At 55.9% G+C, this 27,568-nt stretch overlaps 1 protein-coding gene across 7 annotated transcripts in view; it reads right to left on the reverse strand.

Moving 5' to 3' along the window:
• GTF2IRD1 (GTF2I repeat domain containing 1) overlaps nucleotides 1-27,568 on the reverse strand; it is a 110,581-nt gene that overhangs the window by 10,692 nt on the left and 72,321 nt on the right. For 4 of the 7 annotated variants that reach the window (XM_072752838.1, XM_026019585.2, XM_072752837.1 and 1 more), the window contains 5 exons: nucleotides 26,275-26,324; nucleotides 25,996-26,052; nucleotides 24,649-24,732; nucleotides 20,956-21,139; nucleotides 20,373-20,401 (listed from right to left, as the gene is read on the reverse strand). In XM_072752838.1, the coding sequence (XP_072608939.1) occupies nucleotides 20,373-20,401; nucleotides 20,956-21,139; nucleotides 24,649-24,732; nucleotides 25,996-26,052; nucleotides 26,275-26,324 (404 nt within the window). Of the gene's footprint in view, nucleotides 1-14,071; nucleotides 14,270-20,372; nucleotides 20,402-20,955; nucleotides 21,140-24,648; nucleotides 24,733-25,995; nucleotides 26,053-26,274; nucleotides 26,325-27,568 lie in introns of those variants that run through there. The other 3 variants (XM_072752839.1, XM_026019587.2, XM_072752840.1) reach the window with 2 other exon arrangements.

Here is a 27,568-nt window from a genome sequence, read left to right on the forward strand (position 1 = left end):
CTCCGGGCAGGCGGGCAGACAGGGGTGGGTGTGGGGAGCAAGCAGGCCGGGAGCCAGGGCCTGGGAGACGGGCAGGACAGACAGAAGGAGTTTGTGCAGAAAAACAACTCCTGTGTTAATGTGGAAAATCTCACAGAACTCAGTTCAGCTTTGGAGGCCAAGTCAGGAGCTGCGCCTAGCGGGCTGGGCTGGGCTCTGCGCCGCGTCTCTGCCGCCCAGGACGACCCTGGCCTCGGGTGTGTGTGTGTGTCCAGCCCTCCCCACGCACCCACCGCCAGGGGAGGGCCCCCCTCCCAGCCTGATGCCCCGTCTTCCCGGGGCTCCTTCCCTGCTGCCTGGGCCCCCGAAGGCCGGCGGGCCGGCTGTGGTCCCGGTCATGCCCACGCTCCCCGGAAACGAGATGTGCCATATCTCAGACTTCCTGCAGAAGAGCCTTCAACCGTGGCCGCCCAGCCCCCGGGGTGCCCGAGACCCTGCACACGTCACGCATCCCACACAACGTCCTCCTCGTGTGTCCCCCTCTCGGGGAGTAAGGCCCCACCAGCCGGGCCGAGCCACGGAACTCAGCCCCACGTAGAGCCGTCCTTCCACATCCGCCCTCCAGGTGGTCCTCAGGACCCCACACTGACAAGCATCTACCTGACCCTCTTCCAGGTCCTGTGGACAAGCTGACACAGTCCTGGGGTCAGGGCCCCTGAGAGCCTGCAGGGAGGCGGCAGAGGTTTTCCACACCCACCCCACCCCCTTGCCACCAGGGATTCCTCTGGTGGCCGGGATTCCAAAGAGACATGCGGCACCCCACAGGACAGGGAAGGACGGCCTGGATTCCCATAAATGAGTGTCACATGCTCTGCTGGCAGCTTTCCCGGGCACCGTCATGGCCACCCCTCCCCACAGCCGAGGATGCAGAGGCTCAGAGAGGTTAAATAGCTTCCCCAAGACCACACAGCTGCTAAGTGCCTGGAATAGTCTATCTGTCTGACCAAGAGCTCTGGGTTCCCCAAGATCTCGGTCTCCCTGTCTGTGGAAAGAAGGGCTGATCTTCGGGATGTTTCCTCTAAATCTCTTGTCCTATCAGCTCACAGTCCTGAGTCTCTGTCTCTTCCGGGGCCCAGGGCAGGGCCAACAGGGCTGTTCTCCACAAAGCCAGGCAGTGCATGCACAGGACCTCAAGGACGAGCCCGGTACGCTGAGGTCACTGTGGCTGGGGACACGGTGGTCTCCTGTGTGTGCAGGTGTGTCTGCTACCCTGCCCTGGCCTCGAGGCTCTGGCGGCTGTGTGGACAGAGAGAAGCACACGCGGGGCAGGCCTGAGCCTCACCTTGGTAGAAGCCACACCAGGCTCCAGAAGGGCACAGAACCTAAAGCCACAAACCCAGGCTTGTGCCAGCCACGTGAAGGTTGTGTAATGTCCCCTCTCAGTGTTTCTGTTCACTGTCCTGACACAATATTTGTCTTGGACAAATATTTCACGAAGACCATCCCGCCTGGATATGGTGTTGTTCCTGGGCATTTAGCACAGACCACAGAAGACAGCCCTGGTCCCAAGCAGGGGATGGTGAGTGACACGTGGTGACCCACTGGCCTTGATAACTATCAGTTCAGGGCACATAGGGGGGACTCTAACCCAGCTGAGAATCAGGGAGGGCTTCCCAGAGGTGATGGCCACACTACCCATGGGATGCAGCCTCCTCTGTGTGCTGGGGCTCCCGGTATCCCATGGGTGCTAAAAACACATCAGTGTCTAAGTCCTGCTTGGTCTGGAGGGGGAGGGGAGAGCACCCCCAGACTAGGCTGTGGCTATCAAGGAGGAGTGACACCATGGGTCGCAAAGAGGAAGAGCAGTCGGGTCCTGATGGAAATGGTGGGAGCAGTGAAATGTCAGCAAAGTGGGACCTGGGTGGCCTGAGGGACGCTGGTAGCACTGGGAAGTGTCCCTGACACCTCTGGAGGGTGCTGGGGGGCTAGGTGCTGCTGGGTAGTAAATACATCCTGTGTGCACACCACCAGGTCTCAGAAAGGGTGTCTCCTGGCTTCTCCTAACTCTTCATTTTTATTATTTATTAATTTTAAAAACATTTTTATTGTTCTGTTTTTATTTAATTTGAAGGAAGGGAGTTACATTTTTCTTAAAGGACATGTTTTTGAATGAAACAGGCTAGGGTAGGCTCTGGCTGGGGCTGGAGGGGAGACAGCCCCTGCCCGTCTGGGTGCTCAGAGGGAAGCAGACGTGGGGTGGTAAAGGCGGACCACAGAGGGGGAGAACCCCCGCCCCTGCCCAGCGTGGTGTCCCTGCTTCAGCCCCAAGCAGGAGAGCCATGCTCCCTGTTGGCCTGGGTGGCCCAGCCAAGTGGCCCACTGGGTAGGTTGTGGGCAGGTCCTGAGACCCCTTCCCAACAGCCAGGCTCCTGCCACCACTGTCACACACTCACCAGCTGAAGAGGGTGTGGCCAGGCCTGCTGGGTCACTGGGGAATGGTCCCCCGGAGTCTGGTCTGCTTGCGGGCAATAAACGACCAGGAAACTGCCTCAGAGGACACGGGGTGGGGTGGAGAGAGCTCAGTCACTGGGGCCCTGTGGGGCCTCAGCCATAAACCCAGTCTGAAGGGCAGCCCAATGGCCAGGAGTTAAGTGTTTACTCTGATAGCTGACAGCTTGGGTTCAAATCCTACCTCTGTTATTAGCTTGTGACCTTTTCTTTTTTTAATAAATTTATTTTTTATTGGTGTTCAATTTACCAACATACAGAATAACACCCAGTGCTCATCCCGTCAAGTGCCCCCGTCAGTGCCCGTCACCCATTCACCCCCACCCCCCACCCTCCTCCCCTTCCAACACCCCTAGTTCGTTTCCCAGAGTTAGGAGTCTTTATGTTCTGTCTCCCTTTCTGATATTTCCCACACATTTCTTCTCCCTTCCCTTCTATTCCCTTTCACTATTATTTATATTCCCCAAATGAATGAGACCATATAATGTTTGTCCTTCTCCGATTGACTTACTTCACTCAGCTAGCTCGTGACCTTGAACAATTCCCCAAACCACTGGATTTCCTCATTTGGAAAGTCGCTACCACAACAGAGAAGGCCACGAGAAAGAACCAAGTGATGACATTACGGCCGTGTCTGGCATGGTCCCCAGGGCTGGTCTTACTGCTTTGAGGCCCAAGTCACCAAACCTATTCTGGGGGGGACCTACCTGAGCTCCCCTGAACCCAGGCTGGCTATAAAGGACACTGGTAAAAAAAAATAAAAATAAAAAAAATAAAGGACACTGGTGTCTGCAAACATTTCAGAATGTTCTCCATGTGGAGAGGTGTGCGTGCCCCCAGTGTATCCGCCTGGATACCTGTATGCAGTGGGAAGAAAGGGGCGCCCAGGACTCGTGACATGGGAGCCCCTGGCTCAGCAGACTGCAAGGCAATCTCGATTTTTCTACACCTAATGCTATATGGTGTTTGGAGAGTCACTCAACCTCTCTGGGTCTGTTTCCACATCTCCCCGATGGGAATCCCGGCCTGCCCAGGAGGATCCCGTGATGTCACATGTAAAACAGCTGAAGGCCTCCCACCATCAGAGTCAGGCTGTCCCTGACATTATTAGCAGATCAATGCTTCAGTTATCCTGGAGGCTCAGGGAATTAAACTTGACATGTGAGACTCTTTCAGATAACAGGTGCTTATTCTCTCAAATCCCCTGGTTTGCTGGACCCATTTGGGGGCAGCCATTGACTCAAATGCATCAAATAGCTCTTTCTGATGTAGCACACTGTGGAGCAGGGGGAGGGGATGAGGAGGGGGGGGATCGGCCTCAGGACGCCCCCCACCCACCAGGGACCTTTACTCCCTACCCCCAGGGCAGCGACACCCTTGATGACAGGCCCACCCTGTGGGCATTTCTGCCTCTCTTCCTCTTATTCCGGTTTATTGGTCTCCTCTCTGGCTCTGCCTGCCCCAGTAGCTCTCATTTGCTCCCTTCTAATCCGCCGTCTGTTAGCCCCAGGATTAAGGCAGTTTTGCCTGAGGGAAGAAAGCAACCAAGCTTATTAAATCCTAGCAGAGTGGCGCAGCGGTTTGGCGCGCCTGCCTTTGGCCCAGGGCGCGATCCTGGAGACCCGGATCGACTCCCACGTTGGGCTCCTGCTTCTCCCTCTACCTATGTCTCTGCCTCTTTCTCTCTGTGTGACTATCATAAATAAATAAATAAATCCTAGCAGAGCCAGGTGCGCAGTGGAACCCAGTTGGCTCGGGGGTGCTGCCCGCAGTGGTTCCACAGCCCTCTCCCAGGGCAAAGTACGAGAGAGCCCGGCACAGCCAGCCGGGGCCTCTCCACCAGCTTGAGGTCGGCAGCTCAGACTGGTGTCTGCGCGCAGGAGGGGCGGGTGGGGGGGGGGTGAGAGGGAGGAGCCCGATTCCTCCTCTCCCCTCTCCCAGGGCTTCCACACATCCCCTCCTCTCTTCCAGGCCTGGCCTGGGTCTCCACAGGGGTCCCCACCTGGTTGGAATAGCTGCCTCGTGCCCTCCCCCACCCTTGGTAGGGGGGCAGCTTGCAAGCAACACCTTCCTTTCCTGGCTCTGGGCCTTCGTCAAAAAAGAAGATGGGCTCAGCATTACCTTTCCACCTGCCTCGGTGCAGCAGGAATTCCGTCATTGTTTTAGAGACGGAGAAACTGAAGCTCAGAGGCCAAGCATGTGCGGCAGTGGGGTGGAGGCTCTCACCCCCCAGAGAAACTTATTACATGTGTCAAAGGAAGTATGGTCAAGAGTGCTAGGGGCACTCTTCCTAACAGGAACGCAACCCAAGCAGCTGAGGACGGCAGAGTGGCAGGGTCACCCGCTGGAACCCCACGGAGCAGCGACCGGCAGCCGGCCCAGCATCGCATTACATAAGGGCAAGTGAGGAAAGCAAGTCCAGACCTGGCACATGAGGACACACTTTGCTTAGAGAAGTAAAAAGCGGGGGCCGCCTGGGTGGCTTGGTCGGTGAAGCGACCGACTCTTGGTTTCCACTCAGGTTGTGATCTCGAGTCATGAGATCGAGCTCCATGGGCTGGGGCCCCACGCTCAGCGGGGAGTCTGCTTGAGAGTCTCCCTCTCCTCTCCCTCCGCACTCCCTACCCGGCCCCTCTTTAAAATAAATAAACCTAAAAAAAAAAAAAAAAGTAAAAAGCAAGTGAAAGGAAACCATTTTGGTTTAGGTAAATCACACATAATAAGGCCACTGTATATGCACTAGATGTTTTTTCCTAGAGGTACACACCGATGACAAAGTATCAGGCCCTGTAAGAGATGAACAATAACAAAACAGAATTCTAACTGTACCATATTGTAACAGAAGTCGTGGGAATGTGGTCTATTTCTCTGTCAAAATACCGGATTGTGGTGTACTTCCCCTTCTTGTGATGATGTGAGAGGATAAAATGCCTGCGTGGGGAAATGAAGGAATGTGAGCGGTGTGGACGTCAGGATGCAGAGTTAGGCTACTATTGGCCTGACGACCCATCAGGAGGATAATCCCTGCTCCTGGACCACAGTAGACCGCGAGTGGCCAAAGCTCTGAAAAACGAAACCGCGGATAAGGGGAGAGAGGAGGGCAAGATGAGGGAGAGCATGGGGGTGGGGACACTTTATTGGAGTGTTCTAATTCTCGGAGGGTGGTGGGCTCACGGGATTCACTGCAATATTCATTGACAAGTAGACGAATGAGCAAGAATATGAATGAAAGACTAAAAACGGATGCATGGGGTACCTGGGTATCTCAGCTGTTGAGCATCTGCCTTTGGCCCAGGGCGTGATCCCGGGGTCCTGGGATCGGGTCCCACATCAGGCTCCCTGTAGGGAACCTGCTTCTCCCTCTGCCTGTGTCTCTGCCTCTCTCTCTGTGTCTATCATGAATAAATAGATAATAAAATCTTTATTTTTTTATTTTTATTTTTTCTTTACATAAAATATTTAAAAACAGATGCATGCTACATGCAACATGGTACCCAGAGTGGCTTTTGGAAGGTAAAAAATGTTAGTGGAGAAACTCATGGAATTTAAATATAAAGCCTGCAGTTTAGTTAATCTTATTGTACTGATCAAGATTAAGTTCCTTTTTTTTTCTTTTTAAAAAGATTTTATTAATTTCATTTGAGAGAGAAACGATGAGTGGGGGAGCAGTAGGGGGAAGTAGATTCCCGGCTGAGCAGGAAGCCCGACTTGGGGCTCAATTCCAGGACCCTGAGATCATGACCCAAGTTGAAGTCAGATGCTCAATGGACTGAGTCACCCAGGTTCCTGGGGATAAATTCTTAGCGTTGACAAAGGCACGTGGTTCTGCTGACCCTAGGTGGGTCAAAGGGGACTCTATCTCATATCTGGGGACTCTATGCCATCTTTGCAACTCTTTGGAAATTAAAAATTATTTCAAAATGAAACAAATATTACATCAAACAACCAAACAATGGTCACATGCAGGGATGAACAATGGCAGAGTGGATCTTGAACTATGGATCATGACTGATCCGGTCCATGCATGAGGTCCAGAGGAGATGGGGAGAACAGAGGGAAGAAAGCAAGCCTTCTCCCTCCAGAGTTTCCTCGGGCACGGCTCTGTGTCCACATCAGTCCATCTCCTTTCCCTGGAAAGGCGCTCCCTGCCCTTCCCTGGAGCCCAATTCTGTGACCTCTAGCTGACAGGCTGCACCCAAAGAGCTGTAACAATGGCTGACGGGGCTCTCTGGCTAGAGCGTCCCATGTTGGGGCTACCAGGCCCTTCCACTGCCCTCTCAGTGGCCAGACACTGGGATGCAGATCTCACACCTGCTGATGACAAGCCCACCGGAAACCTTGCCTGGAAACCTGCCCTTCACTCCTCACAACAAGCCTGACCTCCAGGTACTATGGTCCCCATTCTACAGATAAGGAGACTGAGGCTCAAAGGAGTCAAGGTGCCTACTCAACATCACCAAGGCCACAAGGTCCATAATCAGTGGTGCTAACACTAAGACCTGGTCCCTCTAACCCCTGGGTACTGCTTTCCCATTTGAGGACGGCCTAGCACCTTTTCTGGGGCGTTCTTACAAAATCTCCCGCAGCCCTATGGCTTGAACCTGTCAGCCAGGCGTGGCAGGGCAAATACCAGGTTTTCTTGTGGGGGTTCACCCAGGAGAGGCGATCCTGCCAGGTGCCAGCCACGCACATGACCCTTCCCAAGGGGAATCACCTCTTTCTGTCTCCTCTCCCGTTCCTTCCTCCAAGGTCCCAGCTACACAGCAGATGTCACTGACGTCACTGCCCCAAGACCGGCCAAGGCCTGGGCTGAACTGTGGCCATGACCGGCCAGGCACAGAAGGCCGTGCACTAAGCATGATGCACAGGACGACAGCGCCCCTCTTGGGAAAGACTACAGATCTGGGCACTTGATTGCATAGGCCAGTGGCAGAGAGAATGCACGTCCTGCTGCATCCCCAGGGGGGTATGGGGGTGATTTCCAGAACACCATCCAGTGACTGCACAACAGCATCCCATGCTACAGCCAAACACAGGAGTGAGGTCGCTCCCTGTTGGCTGACACCTGTCTGCTTTCACCTGTGCATGATTAAAGCCCTAGCACCTGCAATGATGCCCAATACCACGGGCATGCCATGCTTGTTAGAGAAGTCAAGCACTGTTCTTCGAGCTCTGCATAGGTTTGCTCACTTAATCCTTCCAACAACCCTCTGTGGCTGGCCTTGTGAATATCTCCATTTTACAGACTACGAAACTGAGGCACACAGACAGCTACCTGGCCCGGGTTACACAGTGTGAGTACGTGGGAGCCGGGACTTGCCCCAGATGTCTAGCCAGCTGGCATGGCAGCCTTTCCCGTCCAGGCTGGAGGACAGAGTGTTCAAAATCCAGGCTTATGATCCTGTTGACTGCTTATCAGGACCTTGTTTCCACTTGCGGGGGGAGGCAAGAAAGAGCAGGTTCTCCTACTCTGTCTACACTGCAGTTTTTTTCTCCCCCTCTCTGTACCCCCAGTCCCCAAACCCACATTTCCAACTGCCTCCTGGAGCACCTGTGATTTTGCACATCCCCGAACAGCCTCTGCACAGCTCCCTCCAACCTGTCTCCCTCCTCTCTGGGTTTCCTTCTCTGGGGTCTCCTCCTGGTCGCTGCTTCCAACCCAGGAGCAGGCTGAGTAGTGGCCCCACACTGTTCCCATCCTAGTTCCCCAAATCCGTGGCGACTTTTCTTTACATGATGGAAGACACTGGCTGGTGGGATTAAGGTAAAGATCTTAAGATGGGGAGGTTATCCTGGATCATCCAAAGTGGGTCCTAAATGTAATCACATTTACATTTAGAGAGTCCTTCTAAGAAAGAGGCAAGAAGGTTGAAGGCAGGAGTCAGGGCAGTGAAAGCAGAGGTCACAGTGAAGCCCTCCCCAGAATGAGGAAAACAGGTGGTTTCTAGAAGCTGGGAAAGACAAGGCAACAGGTTCTGCCCTCAGAGCCTCCAGAGGGAATCTGCCCCTTACATCCTGATTCGAGCCTGGCAAGGCTCATCTGGGGTTTCTTAGCTCTACAACTCTACAGGGAAAAATAATATCTGTGCTGCTTTAAGCCACTAAATCGGGGCACTTTGGTCCAAACCTGTCCTGGCCCCATGTGGCCCCCTCACCCACAAATGCAGATGGTCACCACAAGGGCCACTTTCCCAGAGAAACTTCTGGCAGGCCCACCCCACGGCCAGTTAGGTCTCCAAACCGCTCATCTCACTTGCTCTCTGCAGCAAGAACTTCCTGCTTGGCCTCCCCAAGAACGTTCTCTGCTCTGCAAGTCACGTCAATCATTCTCAAGATCAAGAGTCTAGGGGACCCCCGCCATCCTTTTGCTTAAAACTTGCTGAGGGGGATCCCTGGGTGGCGCAGTGGTTTGGCTCCTGCCTTTGACCCAGGGTGCGATCCTGGAGACCCGGGATCGAATCCCACGTCAGGCTCCCGGTGCATGGAGCCTGCTTCTCCCTCTGCCTGTGTCTCTGCCTCTCTCTCTCTCTCTCTCTGTGTGACTATCATAAAAAAAAAAAAACAAAAAACAAAAACAAAACAAAAAAAAAACTTGCTGAGGACTCTGCATTGTCCGTGGGGGCAAATCCATCCTCCTTCCCCTGGCAACCAGGACCCTCTGCTGGTGTCACTCTTCCTGTTTCCAACCACCAGAGACATCACAGGGACATCACCTCAGTTGCACAGAGCACATAATGGGAACTCGGGGCTGCCTTATTTTCTGGAGTGGGCAGGGCACACCTTTTTCTCCTGCCCCATCTGTGTGGCATCTGTAACTCTGTGGAGGGGGCCTGGGCTTTACTGAGGAGCCACCACTGCTGTATCCCAGGACCCCGAGATCATGACCTGAGTTCAAGGCAGATGCTTAACTGACTGAGCCACCCGGATGTACAGTTTTAGGGCTTTAGAAACCAGCAACATACTCGTGATTCCCCAAATTATACTTCATTATATTTGATACTACCTCTGATCCCCCACTTGTGCATCGAAGTGCTGCTAGGGGACACCCTGCACTCAACATCCCACAAACCATGGCCCTGATTCCCCACACCTCCCCAGCTGGCTCCTCCTGCACGAGCCCCATCTCAGCTACCGGCACCATGATCCTTCTAGAAGCCCAGCTGGAATCCCTGAGGTCAAACATGACTCCTCTGACTCATAGCCCACACCAGCAAATTCTCTTGGCTTAACTACAAACTCTACCCAGAGCCCCTGACTCCCCACGGCCCTCCCACTTTTCCCCACACCACCAGGCCTAGTCTGGATTGGCACTAGCGCCTCCCCACCCTGTCTCTTCGTGCTTCTAGCCTGGCTATCCTCACCCAGCAGCCAGAGGGATTCTGTTCAATCCTAAACTGGATTCCCTCTCTCCCCTGCTCAGAGGCCTGCACTGGCTTCCATTGACCTGGGAGCAAAAGTCAATGTTCTTTTTACTATTATTAGTTGTTTTTTTTTTTTTTTTTTTTTTTTTTGAGAGAGAGACAGAATCTCAAACAGACTCCACACTGAGCACAGAGACCACGGTGGGGCTCGATCCCATGACCCTGAGATTATGATCTGAGCCAAAATCAAGAGTTTGCCGCTTAACCCACTGCACCACCCAGGCGCCCCAACAGCCAATGTTCTCATCCAGCCTCACACAATCTGCTTTCTCTCCCCATTTCTACCTCCTCCCCTACCATGTCCTCCCCTTCTTCCTCTGACACCCTGGTAGGTGAACCTTTGCAGTTGTTTTCCTTGCACGCACTGCTCTTCCCTAGCTCCTCGGCTCACTACCACCCCCTGAGTACACCCCGAAGTACTCCCAGGCCATGGCCTAGCTAACATGCAACCCCCCGACAATACACACCCCGTCTACCATCTGCTGGCCCGCTTCTCCTGAGCACACATCTAACATACTATTATGCTTTGTGCGTTATTCTCTGCGCCCACACCATATGTCAGTTCCATGAGGCAGGGTTTTTTTTTTTTTTTTTTCCAATTGGTGTTGATCGAAAGCCCAGCACCCAGCCTAGTGCCCTGGCTTCACTGCAGCCCTGGAACTGCCCAGCACCTGAGCTCCCAAAGGGGAGTATCTGGTCCCCGTGCTTGCTGAGGGCTTCAGAAGGATAGGACTGCCTGTCTCCTACTCTCACCTCCCACCAGGAGGCCTCTTTCGTCACCAGACCTCCCCACCATGAGAAAGATGGAGTCCACCCAGTAAACCACACAGGATGAACCATCCTAAGTGCCCATGCCTCCACCCCTGTGGCTCAGAGATGCATTTCTGCACCAGCGAGAACGTCTGTTCAGCACGTGGTGCCTGGTGGCGACGCTTCCCATCTCAATTCCAGCCCAATTATAAAGGCATTGGTTGTTTCTGAGAGCTTGGGTGGTCCCAGCCGGAGAACTGGTTTCAATGTGGTTTTCTGGAATGTGGCAGGAGCATGAAGCCGCCCCCCCTCCCTTCCGTGGAGACCCCAGCCCTAACAACCTTCAGGAACCACGGGGTCCCCCTCCCCAACCAGCAGGGCTGCCTCGACCCTGCTGGGTCGCCACAGGCCAGGAAAAGGCAGGGGCCTCCCCACAAGGCACTGGTCAGCGGCCCCCCCGCGCCACCCTGCCTGGAAGAAAGGAGGCAGAGGGCCAAGGCCGGCCTGGCAGCTGGGCACCTGCCCAAAGGCCTCCGGGCCCCGCCCTGCAGATGCCAGCTCTTCCAGGGAAGGCAGCAGGGAGACTGCGACTGGAGCCTAATTAACAAAGAAAAGCAGAGATAATTAAGTGGAGAAACATGTGGCTGGCGCTGGAACTGGGATATCTTTAGAAACTCGAGAAAGGGGTTTTATTTTGAGCTCTCCAGAGCGTGACAGTGTCGGGGCGCGAGGGTGTGGGGAGGGCCCCCCGGGGTGGGGGGGGCACACGCAGGTGGAGCGTGGGACCATCTCCAGAGGCTGAAATGACCGTGGGGGCGGCCGAAGGGTGGAGGGCCTGGGGACCGTTGGTGTCCCCGCTCGCTCCGAGTGACCTGGGGGTCCAGAGACGGGAAGTTCACTTATCTGCCATCACACAGCCCAGAAGTGATGGAGTTGGTGCCTGAGGGGGCAGAGGGGGGCTTAGCACCCCCCACCCCGGCAGCCCCTTCCCCCTCCCCTGCGCTGAGAGCAGCCCCACGCCAGTCCCCTCCTCCAGGAAGCCCACCCCACGCTGCACCTGCTGAACGGGAGGCCTCGCAGAGACCCAGCAGGGGCCCCGGTGGGGACCAGGGCGAGCAGAGCCCTCCTGCGTGGGAGGCCCTCGGCCCTCGGCCCGCCTCGCCGCTCAGCTTCTCCTACTTCAGCCTCTGGGGCGTCAGTGTGATGGTTTCCTTTCCTCAGCAGAATGGAACTGAACACGTTCCTTCAGGTAAAATTCACACTAAGGCTGTGAGGGGACTTTCCGGAGAGAGCTGGGGACCCTTCCCGAGACGTCGGCCCTGCCCTGCAGGGGCGCTGGGGCTCCGGCCGCGGGGACGTCAGCGGAAGAGCTTGCCAAGGCCGGGTCTGCAGAGTCCAGAACACGCTGCAAAGCCAGGCCTTCCAGGCCCTCCACGCTCCGCCTGGCCGGCCTGTCGCCCACGCCCACGCCCACCGGTGCTCCCCGCTGCCCTGCGCCCCGGGGCGCCCCCCGCTGGGACCTTCCCACTTCAGTGGGAGCTAAACCGAGGCCCAGGCAGGCAAACCTGACTTGCTGGAGTCACACAGGAAGTCGGCAGCTCTGCTCGGTCTCCGGACCCGGGACCCTGCTCTGGGGTGGGGGGGCTGCTTCCTGGCTTCTTAGCGGAGGGTCCCCTCAGCCGGCAGGGTGGGGGACACCTGCGCTTGCCCAGGAGGGAGCTGGGCGGCACTGGGAAGTGATGTGGTGGGTGAGGACCCCCCTCCCAGCCCTTCCCGCTTCTAGATGGCCAGGGCTCTGGTCTCCAGGCAGGTGACAGTCAAGCCACAGTGGCTCCTGCTGGGAAACCCAGCGGGCCCCGGTGGGAAGTGGCTACTCAGTATCAACTCAGATGCCCCCAAGGACAGGGACCTCACTACCCAACAAGCCTTTCTTTTGCTACTGCTATTTGAGAATAGTTCTACAAAGTCATTTCCTTTCCCAGAAAGGCCTTGCTCTCAGATCTTCTTACCAGCAAATCCCTCCATCTCCTTTCCCTGGGGCTCCGCCTCTCTCTGGTCCTTCACAGGCCCTGTCCACTGACCATGCGCTGGTCTGAGTGGTGGTGGCAGCGGCCACCCTCACAGGGACCGTGCCCAGCCCCCTCACCACCCTGTGCTAAAGCAGCACCAGTCAGGTCCCACCAAGGCTCCCTGGCCCCTGGAGGTCCACGGGCCCGGAGACCCTGCCTGCAGCATGGGTACCACCGTGATCCTTCCAGAACTTTCCGCCCGGCTTCCCTCCCACACTGCTGCCACCTCTACATCCCAGCACCACCCACCTCAGGCTTGGGGTCAGCCTCCTCACCCCTCCCTGGTTTACCCGCCCCAGTGTTGCTTTTCCAATCCACCCAGTGGAGGGTGGAGGCGTGGTTACCATGGTAATTGTAAGACAATGCAAACCTGATCCTATCATTTTGTTGACTGAAAAAAAAAAAAAAAAAAGCCCCCAATGCTACAAGATAAAGCTTGAGTCACCAGCAAAGTTGTGGTCTCTGCCTTTTCTAATCCTGGCCTCATTCTTTCGCTACCCTCCTCCCCCGCTGCCCAGAAGAGCACAGACCTGGGGGTGTCCCAGGCCCGGTCCTGAGCCAGGCTGCCTCCTGCAGCTTCAGTGTGCTCAGCCGCGACATGAGGATGACAATGGCGTCTACCCCACAGGCTTGTGGAGGGCTCCACGGGGCCTGGCATGTGTGGGCGGTGCTCAGCAGAAGCGGGGCACAGTCATTTCACAGCCACCCGCTCTTGTGGAATGCCTGCCTTCCCCTGGTCTCAGATTCCAGTGGCCTGGCAGGGAACTAGGTCTCCAGGGGGCAGAAGGGCTGGTCTTTGCCTGCAGGTGGCACTGACCTTAGGGTCTGGTGCCCAGGACACCCTCAAGGCTCCCGTTGCATTTCCTGGGGACCAATCCACCTGTGCACACACGTTTTCCAAGCCCCCGGCCCTCTGTGCCTCGACCTGCTGTGTCACCTACAGTGGTGGCCATCTTCTAAGGTGGCCCATAGGATGGAACAGGACTGTCCCTTCCCATCTTTCTAACGCTTGCCTCTGGGACCTGACACCACTAGTCTCCCACCCCTACTGGGACCCACCGCCCCTGCCCCATCTTCCCCCTAGGAAGATCTCCCCACAGTTCTCAGCTCCCCTCTTCCATCCATCCTGTTTTGGGGGGTGGGGAGGGGAGGGAGTGCCCCTCTTCTTGCCTCCCTCCCCCTGACTCATTTCTCTAAACTCATGCTGTGGCTATTCTTACCTCTAAAACCCGCTCCTGATCCCATTTCAGCTGGTAGACCCGCCCCATCTCTCTCCTGCCCCTCAAGGGCCATCTGTCCCTGCTGCAACCCATTTCTCTGCTCTCATTCCCTCTGAAGCTTGCTACTCCACTCAGGTCCCCTCCCCAGAACTGCTCTTAACCACACTGCCCATGACCTCTGGGGGACACTCAACCCCCATGGTCCAGTCTCAGGTCTCCCATACTTGACCTTGAATGCAGCACGTGGTTCAGTGGTCATCTCCAAGTTTCTCACTTGGCCTGTCCCTGGCCACCCGCCTGTCTCTCCTCCTATCTCCAATATCTAAATTTTAAAAAAAATTTTTTTAGGATCTTATTTATTCATGAGAAACACACACACACACACAGAGGCAGAGACACAGGCAGAGGGAGAAGCAGGCTCCATGCAAGGAGCCCGATGCGGGACCGAACCCGGGTCTCCAGGATCACACCCTGGGCTGCAGGCGGCGCTAAACCGCTGCGCCACTGGGACTGCCCTATCTCCAACATCTAAATGCAGGAGGGCCCAGGGCTCTCTTGGACCCCTTCCAACTGTCAACACTCATCCCCACGGTGATCCAGTTTCATGACTCAAACACATTACATGTGGAATGGCTCCCACCTGTACGTCTCCAACAGGACACTCTCTGATTTATAGTTTATAGATCTAGTTTGACCTGGTCACTGGTCTAATTTGCCTGACACTCACATCCGGACCCTTCTCGCCCTCCAGCTGCTCAGGACAAAATCTTTTGCTCACATCCCATACTCTCCACCATCAGCAATCCTGTTAGCCGTATACTTTCAAAATATGTCCAGGGCCTCAGGGCCTTTGCACTAACTCCTCCCCTGGATGCTTCGACTGAGATTTCTTTTCTTTTTTTTCCCCCCCGATGGAGATTTCTACATGGCTCATACCCTTATTTCTTTCAGGCCTCAACTCCTGCTGGCCTATCTAAAATTGTCTTTTTGACAGTCCTGTGTTGTATGTCTCCATGTCGCTTCTCACTATTGAATACATTGCTTTGTCCTTCTTAGCTTCTCCGTTAGAAAATAAGCTCCACAAGGGTAGAAATTTTTTGTCTATTTTGTATTCCTAGATTCTGCTTGCGATAAAGTAGGCACTATAAATACATACATACATACATACATACATATATATATATGTATATATAATTTTTAAAAGTAATCTCTACACCCAACGTGGGGCTTGAACTCACAACCCCAAGGTCAAGAGCTGTATGCTCTTCTGACTGAGCTAGCCAGATGCCCCTTCAATAGATTTTTGTTGCACAAATGAATAAACTCAAAGGATTAATTTTGCGCCTAAGGAGGGAGAGGCAGGGTCATTGTTATAGATGCTGGCAGCCAGAAGGCAGCAGCAAAGTGCTGCCTGTTGTGGAAGAAAGATCCGGAAGCAAGGGCACATGCTGTGTGACCTTGATCAAGTTTCTTAACCTCTCTGAAACTCAGGTTCTTCCTTTAAGATTGGTTATTGGGGGGGATCCCATGTGCTGCTATGGGAAGGCTTTGTAACTGGCAGATCATAAGCATGACGTAGATGTTAGGTGTCCACAGTGTGAGGTGGTGTCCAATGTCCACCCCTGGGTGGTGTCCAATGTCCACCCCTGACAGGACAGTTCCATAACTATGAAGCAGACTGATGAAGGAATATCATAAAGAGTTTTAAAAACATCGGGGAATGCTTATGTTTTCAGTGTGTATGTACATTAATTTATAGAACAGTGAGATGTAAAATTAAAAAGCTTGGGGAAAAATTTGGAAGAAATGTATCATCATAAAAATGAACAGCCATCTGGGCACTTAGAGTTCTGTCTTTTCCAAATTTCCACCACGGGCGCATATCTGTGTTTCCCTTCAGGTTTTTATTACCTACTAGAATGTTCTGTGGTGGTTACGAGGGCTTCTCCTTCCTGCACTGCCCCTGCTTCTTCCCAGCATTACCTTGAACACCCTCCTCTGCTGTCCTGGGTGTTGATGGCCATGGGCCCTCCTGGGTTTTGGGAGAATGCCTTGACTTGGTGCCAGGCTCACCCAGATCCCCCTCCACAGCAAATACTACCACTGTGCTCTGTGGGGACCCGTGGCCTGTGGCCCCTGATGCACATCTGTGCCCGAGAGCTGGGTGCCTGGGGCTAGGCGGGCAGGGACTCCTGTGCAGTCCCCAGGCAACTGCCTCCCTGCTCCACGCCGGGCCTGGCCTCCCTGCTTTAATGCAATGCCCCTGCAGGCAGGTGTGTGCTAGGCGAGGAGCCGCCCAGTGAGGAGGCAAGCAGCTCCAAGGGTGTGCACCTTTCCTGGGCCAACACGCTAGGGCTCCTGAGGTCAGGCCTTGGTCACTTGGGCCACTGCGGGCAGGGCTGGAGCTCAGTCCGGTAGCAGTAGAGGGCCTGGCCCTGCCATCCATCTGCAGCCCTGGGCTCCCCCCCATCAGAACCCCTCCAGCCAGCATCCCCAACCCCTAGGGATCGATCAAATCCCTGGCCCACAGCTCTCCTGACCTAAGATCCGAAGTCCCACCCACGGTTTCAGATTTGGCCCAAGCCCATTTTATAAGCCAGGCACCTGGCCAACACTCAGCAGGAGCAGAAAGGGCTACTAGACACCAGGGGGAGAATTGAGGCCCCAGGGCAGATGTGATGCACCCAGCTGGGACAATACTAAAGGTCCCTGGGCTCATCTCTTTTGACCCAGAACAAAGCTGGCCCAGGAGCCGACATACCCTCGCCCCACTCCACCCAGCTCACATTCCAGGAAGCACTGGGAAAACCCCAGGTTTAATGACCCATTGATCTTCAAAGTATCATTTCCTTTAGAATTCACTTTCTCAGGATGGTTCTGTTAGGAAAGGCTTCTCTGGGAGGCTTTAATAAATGACCTAGAAAATCTGAGAGCCATCCTTCACAGGCTTCCCCTCCCAGGGATGCCCCCCCCCCAAACCTCACGCCCCTGCACCTCCCCAGCGCACCCCTGATCCGCCCTCCCATCCTTGTACCGCCTACTGGCCGCGCCCTCTCTGGTCTGCTCTTGCTCAAACCCTCTGCTGTATGCAAGTGGCTGCACCGGTGGGCTTCATAGAAGGTTCCAGGCCCTGGGAAAGCCTCAATGGGGAGCAACAACCATCTGCATGGACAGTTGTCCAGAGATGTCTTATAGGTACCAACGTGGACACACAACATTCAAGACTTGGTAGGCCCTCCCCTGTCCCTATCTCCCTGGCATTATGAATCTTTCTGGAACCTGCACATGAGTTCAGGGAAAAGGGGATGAACATGGACTCAGATTCTCCCACTGTGCAATGAGGGTTTTTGGTAGGAATCTGGTTTAGTTTTACAAATCCCGTGCTTCTGAGTTTTCATTCCATACTTTTGAAAGAGGACAAAAGAAACAGGAAAATATCTTGAAGGCCCTGCTGTGCCCAGGATAAGGCCTGTGTCTTTGCCACGCCACACCACACCCTCCTGGCCATGCTGGTTTCACCCCCTACCTGTGCCCAGCCACATCCCCTGACAGCCCCTCTGTCACATCCCCTGACAGCCCCTCTGTGCCTTCACTCAGGCTGGGCCCTAGGTCAGCACTGCACGCTGTTCTGCTCATCTCCAAGGCTCTACTCAATGCCACCTCCTCCAGGAAGCGTTCCTAAGCCCCAGGAATAACAACCGTCACCCCCACTGGCTGAGCACTTCCTATCACAGCGGGTCCAGGGCTGAAGGACTTACAAATATCTCACTTAAGCATCACAATGAAGCCCCTCCGCAGCCCGCCTGTCACTGTCCACCTTTATCCAAGTCTGATCACCTAAGGAGACAGGTATGCCTTTCTCCATCACACAGATGAGCAATTAGAGGCTTGGGGGTGTGAAATTATGAGCCCAGGGTCACAAGGCTAGTAAAGAGGGTGCAGGGATTTGAACCTGGGTCTGTCTGAACACCAGCCTGTGCTTTCCCATGGCCCACGTGCTGCCCCCGACCCACAACACAAATCAGATTTTCTGTCACCCCTCCACATGCCCAGGGCACCTGCATCTGGTTCAGCCCACCTTCTTCCAGACTATGGCACCTGCTAATGTCCTGCCTCCCCGAGAGACCTGAGCTCCTGCTCCGGTTCCCCGGGAGCTGGCCTGTGCCAGGCTTTTGCGATTATCTGACGGAGGGTTTGGGGACAGGCTATGACCTCCGGTGAGCTCTCGGAGGCCCCTGTGAGCCTGGACGCCTTCCCAGTCCAGCAGGACAAGTGGCATGAGTAAGCACAGAGCTGGCTGGCCACCCCGTCTGTCCCGGCCCCTCCAGGGTGCCACCCAGACTGGAGTGCCAATGCCTGGAAAGGCACTGGCAGACGTACCCTGAGGGCTGGGCCAGGCCTACTTTCCCATCTCCTCTTCCAGGCAGCCTGCCACCCTCTTCCACACCACGTGGGTCAAGAAAGCATTTCCCAGAGCTCTCTGCACACAGAGGAGCCAAAGCAAAGGCCGAGGGGAAGGCAGACAGGCAGTCTGGCTGAGAGGCTTCAAGAAGTTGCTCTAACAGCAAATGGGCTACCAGCTCCCCTAGCCGGAGGGCAAGCCCTTGTTAGTGGAAGGGCCCGGAAGCTCCGTGGTCAGTGTGAAGGTTGCTGGCTGCCCCTCTGCCCGCTGTGTTCATCCCCAAAGCCCGACATTCCACCACCCGGCTGGCGGCTCGGAATGACACTGCACCCGGATCATTGGGCCTCCCTGCAGGGAGCCAGGCTTTGGTGCCAACAGTTCCTTCACTACAGGTGGGGCATCCGGGCAAAGTCACTGATATTCCCTGTGCCTCAGTCTCCTCCTCCATCAAAGGACACAGGAAAAGGTCACAGTCAAAGCGCTGCCCCTGTGCATTGCCCCTGCCCTGCCAGAGCAGCTACTGGTTCAGGCCCCCATGAAGACCTTTCCTTCTGGAAGCAGGGGCTGGGAGCACTGACTGCCTGCCATTCTGCTGTCCCTCAGTAGAGGGAGGCTGGCCATTCTTCCCACTGCTGGGTCTGTGCTTCCTTTTCTGCTGCCCAACACTGACCCTGACACAGGCACAAACCCCCTTTGGGCTGGGAGCTGAGTCAAGGGCGCTCAGCAATCAGCCCCGGGGCCTGGCAGATTGGGGCCCCTGCCACAGGGCAGGTGAGCAGACCACAGGCTGCCCACCATGGTCCCGGAGCAAAGCAGGTCCACAGAGGGCTGGGCATCCTGTCCCAAGGCAGGCATGGTCAGGGGCCACGGGTGACACCAGGAAAGGTGTTTCCTGGCTCCCATGGCTGGAAAGAAGGGAGTGGTGCCAGCCCCCAGTCTCACTCCTCCTCTTTGGGGTCCCTCAGCACAACAATAGCAGTGGCCCCATCTCTATGCCCCCAGTAAGTCCTGCCCTCTTGCAGTTTGATGGCCTCTTGCCCCTTCCCCAGAAGCCCACCAAGTCAGGCCTGGGCCCAGGGACTGGAAGCTGTGGGGTGCAGGGGTCAGTGTGCATTGGGGTGGGAGTGGGGGGGGCATCACTGTGACCATGACATTGGATTCCTGTTCCACAGGGCTCTCTAGGTTCCAGATATCCCCCCATTCTCAGCACATCAGCAAAGCCTCCCCAAGGGCCTGGGGCAGCTGCAGGGTCTCCCGGGGTGGGGCTGGGGCTGGGCCGCAAGGCTTCCCATCTCTCCATACACAGGACCTGCGGTCAGCAACTCGGCATCTGCAGCCTCAGCCCTGCGGATCCTGGCCAGCCCAGAGTGCTCACGACGTAGGCACATCACCCTGCAGGGACACAGACTGTCTCTGCTCACTCAGGGTTTTTTGGTCTTTTCTCACTTTTTGTTTTCTTGTAGTAATCTCTATGCCCAACGTGGGGCTCAAACTCACGACTCCAAAATCAAGAGTCGTGTGCTCCAGGAGCCAGCCAGGCGCCCCTCTCATCCGGGGTTTGGGAGGCCAGGACACAGCCCATGGAGGAGATGGAGGGGGTGGCCGCTTTGAAAGGCGGAAGCACTTACCAGCATCTTACCACTGAGCTTTATGCGGAAGCCCCTCCCTCTGTGATTAGGAACCACCTGTCTCCAACCTCATCCATGCACTCAGGTCATCCAGACCCCTTCAGCAGGCGTGGAGGGCACTGACCTGGTCTGGCCCCTCCCTCCCTCCTGAACCCTGGCGGGGTTGGAGCGCATGAATCACACCCGCCCCCCTGCCACCCTCTGCTACCCCCTTCCCCTGCCGCAGGTTCCAGTGTGGCCTTCCTCCTCCGACCTGGGGCTGGTGCCCAGAGGAGGTTGGAGACAGAAGGGCAGGGCCTGGCATCCCACAGTAAGCTGGGCTCCAGCCTCTGGCCCCCAGCATGGCAGCCGGCCTCCCACGCCATGCGGCCCCCCCCGCAGCCAGTGCCTCTTACCAGGCTTTGGGATGAGTCCTTGAAAAGGCCTGGAAGAGAAACAGAGATGGGAGTATCAGGGCAGGGGTGGGGTGGGGACCTGGGAGCTCTCCAGGAATGTCTGGGGCTACCCCACACCTGCTGCATCAGACTGGTGTTTTAATAAGCTGCCCGGGGACTCACTACTGGGGCTGACACCATGACAATGTGGCAGTGCTGCTGTGTGGGAGGGTGGCCAGGGCCTCCTGCCAGCTCTGACCAGGCTGGCTCTGTGTGACCCCGGACAAATCACCTGTCTCCGTGTCCTCCCCTCCAAAGTGGGCTGACTTCCTTTCCCCGGGGCTGGGAGGGCAGTGAGTGGGTGCTGCAGATGGGCAGGAGGTGACAAGAAGGTCACCCCTGTTGTGGTGGTGGAGGTGGGGTTCCTTGCACCCTGGCTGGCCTGTAGTCACCCTTCTGCAACCTCCTCCCCCACGACCAACTTGGAGACCCAGGATGGCACCAGTCAGTAGGGCAGAACAGGGCAGGGCAAGGTCAAAGGCAAGGCCAAGAGCCCCCCCTAGCCCCCATGCTAGCCTGGCCTCCTCGCCCTTCCCCTGAGTACCTGGTGACTGTGAACTTGATCTTGTCAGCCACTGCGAGGATCCTCTCCAGGTTCTGGGAGCCAAAGGTGCAGGGCTTCCGAAACGGGATTCCTGGGGGGAGCCCCTCAATGATCACTGAGCCGGGGTTACTCTTGATCCGCTTGTAGGGGACTTGGACTGGGTATTTGATGCCCAGGGCTTCTCCTGTTGAGAACGGACAGAGGAATTGTCATCAGGAGCCAGAGCAGTGCTGTGGTGTGGGCACAGGGGCGCAAATGTGATGGGAGGGCATGCACGTGGCGGTCTAAGGGAGCTGGTGTGTAGCCCTGTAGAAAGGCACAATCAGTGGGGACCAGGAGTTAGTGAGTGGGTTGTGTAGGGGTCCAGAGTGTCCGGGGGGACTGAGGAATGGGCTGAGCACGTATGGCTTCAGCCACGGGGGAGAGGGCAGCTCAGGTTCCTCAGCCTCACAGGCTGAGAATCTGCAGGCCCACCTGGAAGATGGGACCCGTGGGCATGGCTGGCCCTTCCCTACAACGTCTGGCCCCCCAGAAGTCCCCCGACCCCAAGCTCTGCCTCACCCTGGTTCAGGACCTGCCTGGTCTGAGGGCAGACTGCGTTTGGGGTCCCTCCTGGACAGAGGGAAGGTGTTCACTGGGATCCCTCCAAGGGGCTCATTGAGAGCATCATCCCTTGCATCGCAGGATGTCCCTTTATGAAGACACAATGCAGAAATCTCGCACGTCTCAGCGTAAAGAGCAACAGCAGAACCTTCTCTATGCAGTAAACTAATTTTTATCTCAGGGACACTGGGAATGGTACAGCTGGACTCATTTCCCTTTTTGTTCTGGCTCCCAGGAAACCCAGAGCCCGATTTGTCATCTGCATCCATCAAGTATAGAATCTCGAGGGCTTCCTATTAGGCCTGTCTTGGTGCCATCATTCCAGCCCAGTTTTGTGTTTTTTTTTTTCATTGAGAGAATTTCCAAACCATACAGCTGGCCATTTTAAGGTTCACAATCCAAGGGTTTGGGGTATACACGTGAGGTGGTGAAATTATCACCACTAGCTAGTTCCAGGACATATTTGTCACTCCAGGAAAAAAAACCTGTAGCCATCCACAGCCATTCCCTATCTTGTCTCCCTGAGCCTACTCTGTCTTGATGGATTGTCAGCCTGTTTAAAAAAATTTTTTTTAAAGGTTTTACTTATTTATTTGAAAGAGAGAGAGAGAGAGACTGTGTGCATGAGCAGGGGAGGGGGTAGAGGGAGAAGGAGAAGCAGATTCCCCACTGAGCAGAGAGCCTGATGACAGGCTTGATCCCAGGACCACGACCTGAGCCGAAGACAGATGCTTCACCAACTGAGCCACCCAGCTGCCCTTTGTTTTTATAATTTATTATTATTTTAATTAATTTATTTATTCATGAGAGACACACACAGAGAGAGGCAGAGACACAGGCAGAGGGAGAAGCAGGCTCCATGCAGGGAGCCCGATGTGGGACTTGATTCCAGACTGGGATCACACCCTGAGCTGAAGGTAGACGCTCAACCACTGAGCCACCCAGGTATCCCTATGTGCCCCCTTTTTAATTCTTTACCCTGATTTTGCTGCTAGCTAATTTACATGCAATTGCTAGGAAATCCTTTTTTTTTTTTTTTTTTAAGATTTTATTTATTTATTCATGAAAGACACAGAGAGAGAGGCAGAGACATGGGCAGAGGGAGAAGCAGGCTCCATGTAGGGAGTCCAATGTGGGACTCGATTCAGGACTCCAGGATCACGACCTGAGCCGAAGGCAGACACTCAACTGCTGAGCCACCCAGGGGTCCCTAGGCGATCCTTTTTGAAATGAAAAAATAATTGGGACACATAGGAAAATTTATACCCACAATCCACCGGTGCGAGGGAGCACTACGGTCTCCATGGTGCCAAATCCAGTAACACTTGCACTTCTCTCAACAAAGTCTGGCACTGATGACCATGCTGCCCTCCCTGAAGCCCTCTTCTCGATGTCCATGGCCCCATTTTCCCAGTTTCCCTCCTTTCAGGTCACTCTGCTGCCTCTGGACCTGACCTCTAAACACCAGGGCTTCTTGGCCTTTGGTCTGGATAATCTTTCTTGCTCCTCTACCCTCATGGCCTAAGGTTTACATCCAATCCAGACACTTCTGAACAGCAGACCAGATCTCCACTTGTCTATGGGTCATCTCCACTCAGCCCTCAAACTCAACACATCCAAGATGGAACCCATCATCTCCTCCTGAGGTTTCCCCTCCTTGGTGAGGGCACCGCCCCTTCTCTCTGGCTGACAGTTTGGGTGTCCACCTGTCTCCAGGCCCCGTGCTCTACCCCCCAACACCCTCCTTGTCACAGTGACTGGGTGAGGAATGGACATGTGACTCAGGGGGGACCAGTGAGAAACAAGGGGAAGGCTCAGGGAATTCTAGGAAAGAAATCCTTCACTCTCTGGAGAAAGCCCGTGGAGCAGCCAGCTCTCTTTCTCCTTCCCCAAGATGTAGGTGGGATGTCTCGACCGGCTGTGGCCTTCTGCCAGCAAGTGGGAAGCCAGCCTGAGATTGATGCCAACATGGTGGAGAGACACTAAGGATACTTCTGACCTGCTGGAACCAGTGGATCCTAAAGGCTGCTGGACTTTCCACGCTATGAGCTGTGGCCGATTATACTGTCCAGTGACAGCTGCACCAATATTTCTCCCATCCCACATGTTCCTCTTAGCAACACATCGACACTCCCTCACAGAGAACTGGGGCCTTTGTCCCCACCCCTTGAACCTGGGTGGGACTCTAATGACCTCGACCAACAGCATGTGGTGGAGGTGACGATGCATAGCCTCTGAGACTGGTTCACAATCCAGCCACCTTGGGGTCGCTACATTGGAGGGTCCCCATGGAGACAAGGCACAGAGACGGGGAGAGATGCCCCAGGGGCCTGGCTACTCCAGCACCAGCTGCTCCCCCGGCCCAGCCAGCAAACACCGGAAGTGAAGATGCTGGCAAGGTGCCTCCAGCCTTGGCTACCTTCTGCCTACAACCTCAGGCCAGACTCCAGAGGAGAGCCACCCAGAGCTGCTCCCAGACTCTGGACTTATTGATCCCATGAGAAAGAATAATAGCCACCGTGATTTTAGGCTGCTCAGTCTGGGTGATCTGGTCTGTGGCCATAGTAATTGGATTGGGAGCCTCTACGGGGCCCCTCCGCTCCAGCCTGACTCCCCTACTTCAGCTTCCTGTCCCTTCCGAGGACAAACAGCAGGGCCTTTGCACGTGCTATTACCGCAGCTGGACCGTCCTGCCTTCACACGCTGCCACATTAACTCCTTACCCACCCTTCAGTTCTCTCCTTAGAGAGGCCTCCCTGGTTCCCAGTCCAAGGTAAGTATCCAAATTATCCTCTCTCGAGCAGCTTGCTCTTTTCCTGCAAAATCATGGAATAGGTCCTTGCTGTTAGTAGATTCCATGTGTAGTTCCTGAATACCTGTCTTACCTCATTGGTTTACAGGGCCCGAGAGGGCAGGGGCTCTGTTTCCTCCACTGCTCTACCCCCAGTGTCAGGCACGTAGTAGGTGCTCAAGCAATGTCCGTGAATGAACTAATGGTTTTCCCAGAAGTGACCACGGCTCTAGGTGGGAAGCTCCTGCCTCTCTTCCCAGGGCGCTGGGCTGCTCCCGCCTGGGTGCCCCGGGGCTCACCGTATTTCTTATTGAACAGATCCTGGACTTGCTCCCTCAGCGTGTTGGCGATGTCGATGCGTGAGAGTCTAGTATCATAATTTTCTGCGAAGTGAAAAACAATTATGGATTTGGGCCGTTAAATTAAAAGGCACTTGGGGACGACTTTTAAGGAATATGATTTTCTAATTATGGGGAACTCCGTCTCTGGCAATTATCAGATCCTCCGAGTGGGCCCCTCAGAGTCCTTCAGAAGGAACATCTAGACAGAGATGTGTTTTTCCGGAAGGACGCACGCGGTTGTGACAACAGCCATGAGTGGGAAATTAAGTTAATTGTTGACATTTGAAAACCACCAAACCAGTAAATAAGCCTGAAAGGTAAGAGGCCCCATGAGAGGCAGCAGGTTCTGGCGCCCTGGTGGGCTAGGGGCAGGGCCTTTGGGGGGGGCCGGTGGGAAGGACCACTCTGGGTCACTCCCCTTTGCTGGGGGCATCAGCTAAGGACTCCATGGGCCAGCCTATGCTATGGGGGCCCCAGATGGGCCGCTGACCTCAAGAGGTTGTAGCCTGGCACTGCCTGGGGAGAGAATGGGGAGGGAGGAAGGGAGTGGACCTCTGAGTGACTGGGTGGTGGGGTGTGGTGAGGACCCCCTCTGCTGTGAGGCTGGGTATGAGGAGCTGTGAGTGGGCTGAAAGCCATCAGGGTCCCTTGTCACAGCTGGTGGTTCTGCTGCCCGGGAGGCAGGGAGACAGGGCAGGGAGCAGCTGCCCCTCAGGATCTGGGTCTACCTCTGGACGCCCCACTCCCTGGGCTGGCCCTTCCTGTCACTGGTCTCGCTGGTCTGTCCCCTGAGAGCCACAGGGATCAGCCAGGGGCCACCTGGGGAACACCCGGCCTCGGGGACACATGGCCACACCCCTGAGCGGTCCTCACATGCACACGGACTCCCTGCTTCTGTTTCTCCTGCTTGCCACCCCGCCTGCATTGGTGCAAGCTTCCCCTACCTTCCATCCATCTTCCTCCCTGCTCACTGCCTCTCAGTCCTTCTTGATTCTCCTCCACAGAACCCCCTGGCCCTTGGGGACTTGGCCTCCTTGGGCTTCCGCATTTAGACGACAGCTAACTGCCTGGTAGGGAGTGGGTCAGATGGACAGCAGGCCGGCCCCTGCCCTGCGCCCTGCCATCCCCTCTACACCCTGATGGAGACTTCTCTTCCTGCCCCACCTGCCAGCCAGCCTCACCCAGTCCCCCAGGCCCTGACGTAGGGAGGTCAGCCCCTCCCACCCACAGCCTGGCCCTCCAAACCCAAGCCAGGTCAGATCATGGCACTGGGACAGCTGACTCCATCCTGAGCTGCAACCTTACCTTGAAAACCCTGTCTCTTCAGGCTCTCGTCCACAAGGGGGTCCCCGGAATCCCTCTCTGGGGGCGGGGAGGGGGGGAGAGAAGCCAGGGTGAGCAGTCAGCTCCTGGGACCCAGGCACAGAGGTGGTATATCTTTGGGGGGGAACCCGACAGGGAGGGTGGTGGGGGCACCAGGGGAGGCGGGACCAGGAGAGAGGAAGGATGGGGGATGGTGGCACAGACCGGGGACCCCCCCACCCATCTGGCCGGTGCCTCAGCCCATGACCCTGCGCGGGGTACCTTGGCTGTCCGTGATGGGCTCTTTGACTCCCTCGGTGAGCAGCTCAGGCCTGGAAAACACAGCAGGGCAATCACTGAGGCCCCTCCGGGTCTCCCTTTGCAGCCTCATTCCACACCCCTGAGTCTACAAAGCCATGCAACAGGCCCTCCCAGCTCTGGACAGCCCAGCTCTGGGGTTCCTGTCCCTTCCCCCACACCAGTACCCCCCCAGCCTGGCACCTGTCCTGCCAACCCACACCTGACATCGGGGGGGCTGTGCTGGGCTCTGCGGATCTGGCCCAGAGGGAGGCCGGCTCGACCCACACCAAGCGGAGCCGACACCGCCCCTTGGCTCTGGGATGCTTCCCACAGGGCCGGCTGGAAGTGCAGAGGCAGCCAGGCCCACCACATGGCAAGATCTTGAAGGGCAGGGAAGGTCCCCATGGGGTTTCTGGAGGGTTCACTTGGAGTTGGGGCCTCGGGGACCAACTCCCTGCTTTGCATTCATGTCTGTAACTCTAGACCCCACAAAGCCCTTCCTGGATGTCCTGGAGGCCTCTCGACCTGCTTGAGGCAGGTACTGAAACAGGATGAGGAGCCAGGCACAAAGAAGGTGAGTGAGGTGCCCTGGCCCCCTCACCTGGGCGTCTCCTCAGCCGAGAGACCTTTCATCTGACGTGTCGGCACAGAGCACTTTAGCCTGGGAGCCCTGCTCCGCTCCTGACTCTCACAGGTGACAGTGGAGACGCCATTCTACTTCCTGGCCTCAGTTTCCTCATAAGGAGAAGGGGGAGAGGTAGTGGCGGAGGGGTTCTACATGCAAACTTCTCTAGCTCCTGAGGCTGTACTCCAGGGCAGGGCTGTGTCTCCTTCCCTCCCCACTCAGCCCTGTGAGCCCAGCTCTGGGCAGATACCCAGGTGCCTAGTGCCAGAAGAGGCACCAAATCCTCATCCACTGGCTGCCTGATTGGGGGGGGTGCCCTGTGAATCTGGCCTTTGGCCTCCCTTCTAGGCAGCGTCTCCTCTGTGCCACTGCCTGGCCACCCCTGTGACAGAGAGCTCATTACCTCTCCTGGCAGCCTCACCCACAGACCCATCCTCACACTGAACCCCAGTCGGCATGAACCCCCTGCCCCATGACACCCTTCGGGAGATTTGAAGGAATGGTGTCCCCATTCCACGGTCCCCTGGCCAGCCTGATCTCCTCAATGCCCTCGGCCTGCCACTGACTCCAGACCATGCCTCTCTCTCTTAGAGGGGATAGGCCTGCGTTGAAAACAGAGCATTTACTTACTTACTGACTTTATTTATTTAT

The sequence above is a fragment of the Vulpes vulpes genome, chromosome 3 (genome assembly GCF_048418805.1).
Source record: "Vulpes vulpes isolate BD-2025 chromosome 3, VulVul3, whole genome shotgun sequence".
NCBI lineage: Eukaryota > Metazoa > Chordata > Mammalia > Carnivora > Canidae > Vulpes > Vulpes vulpes.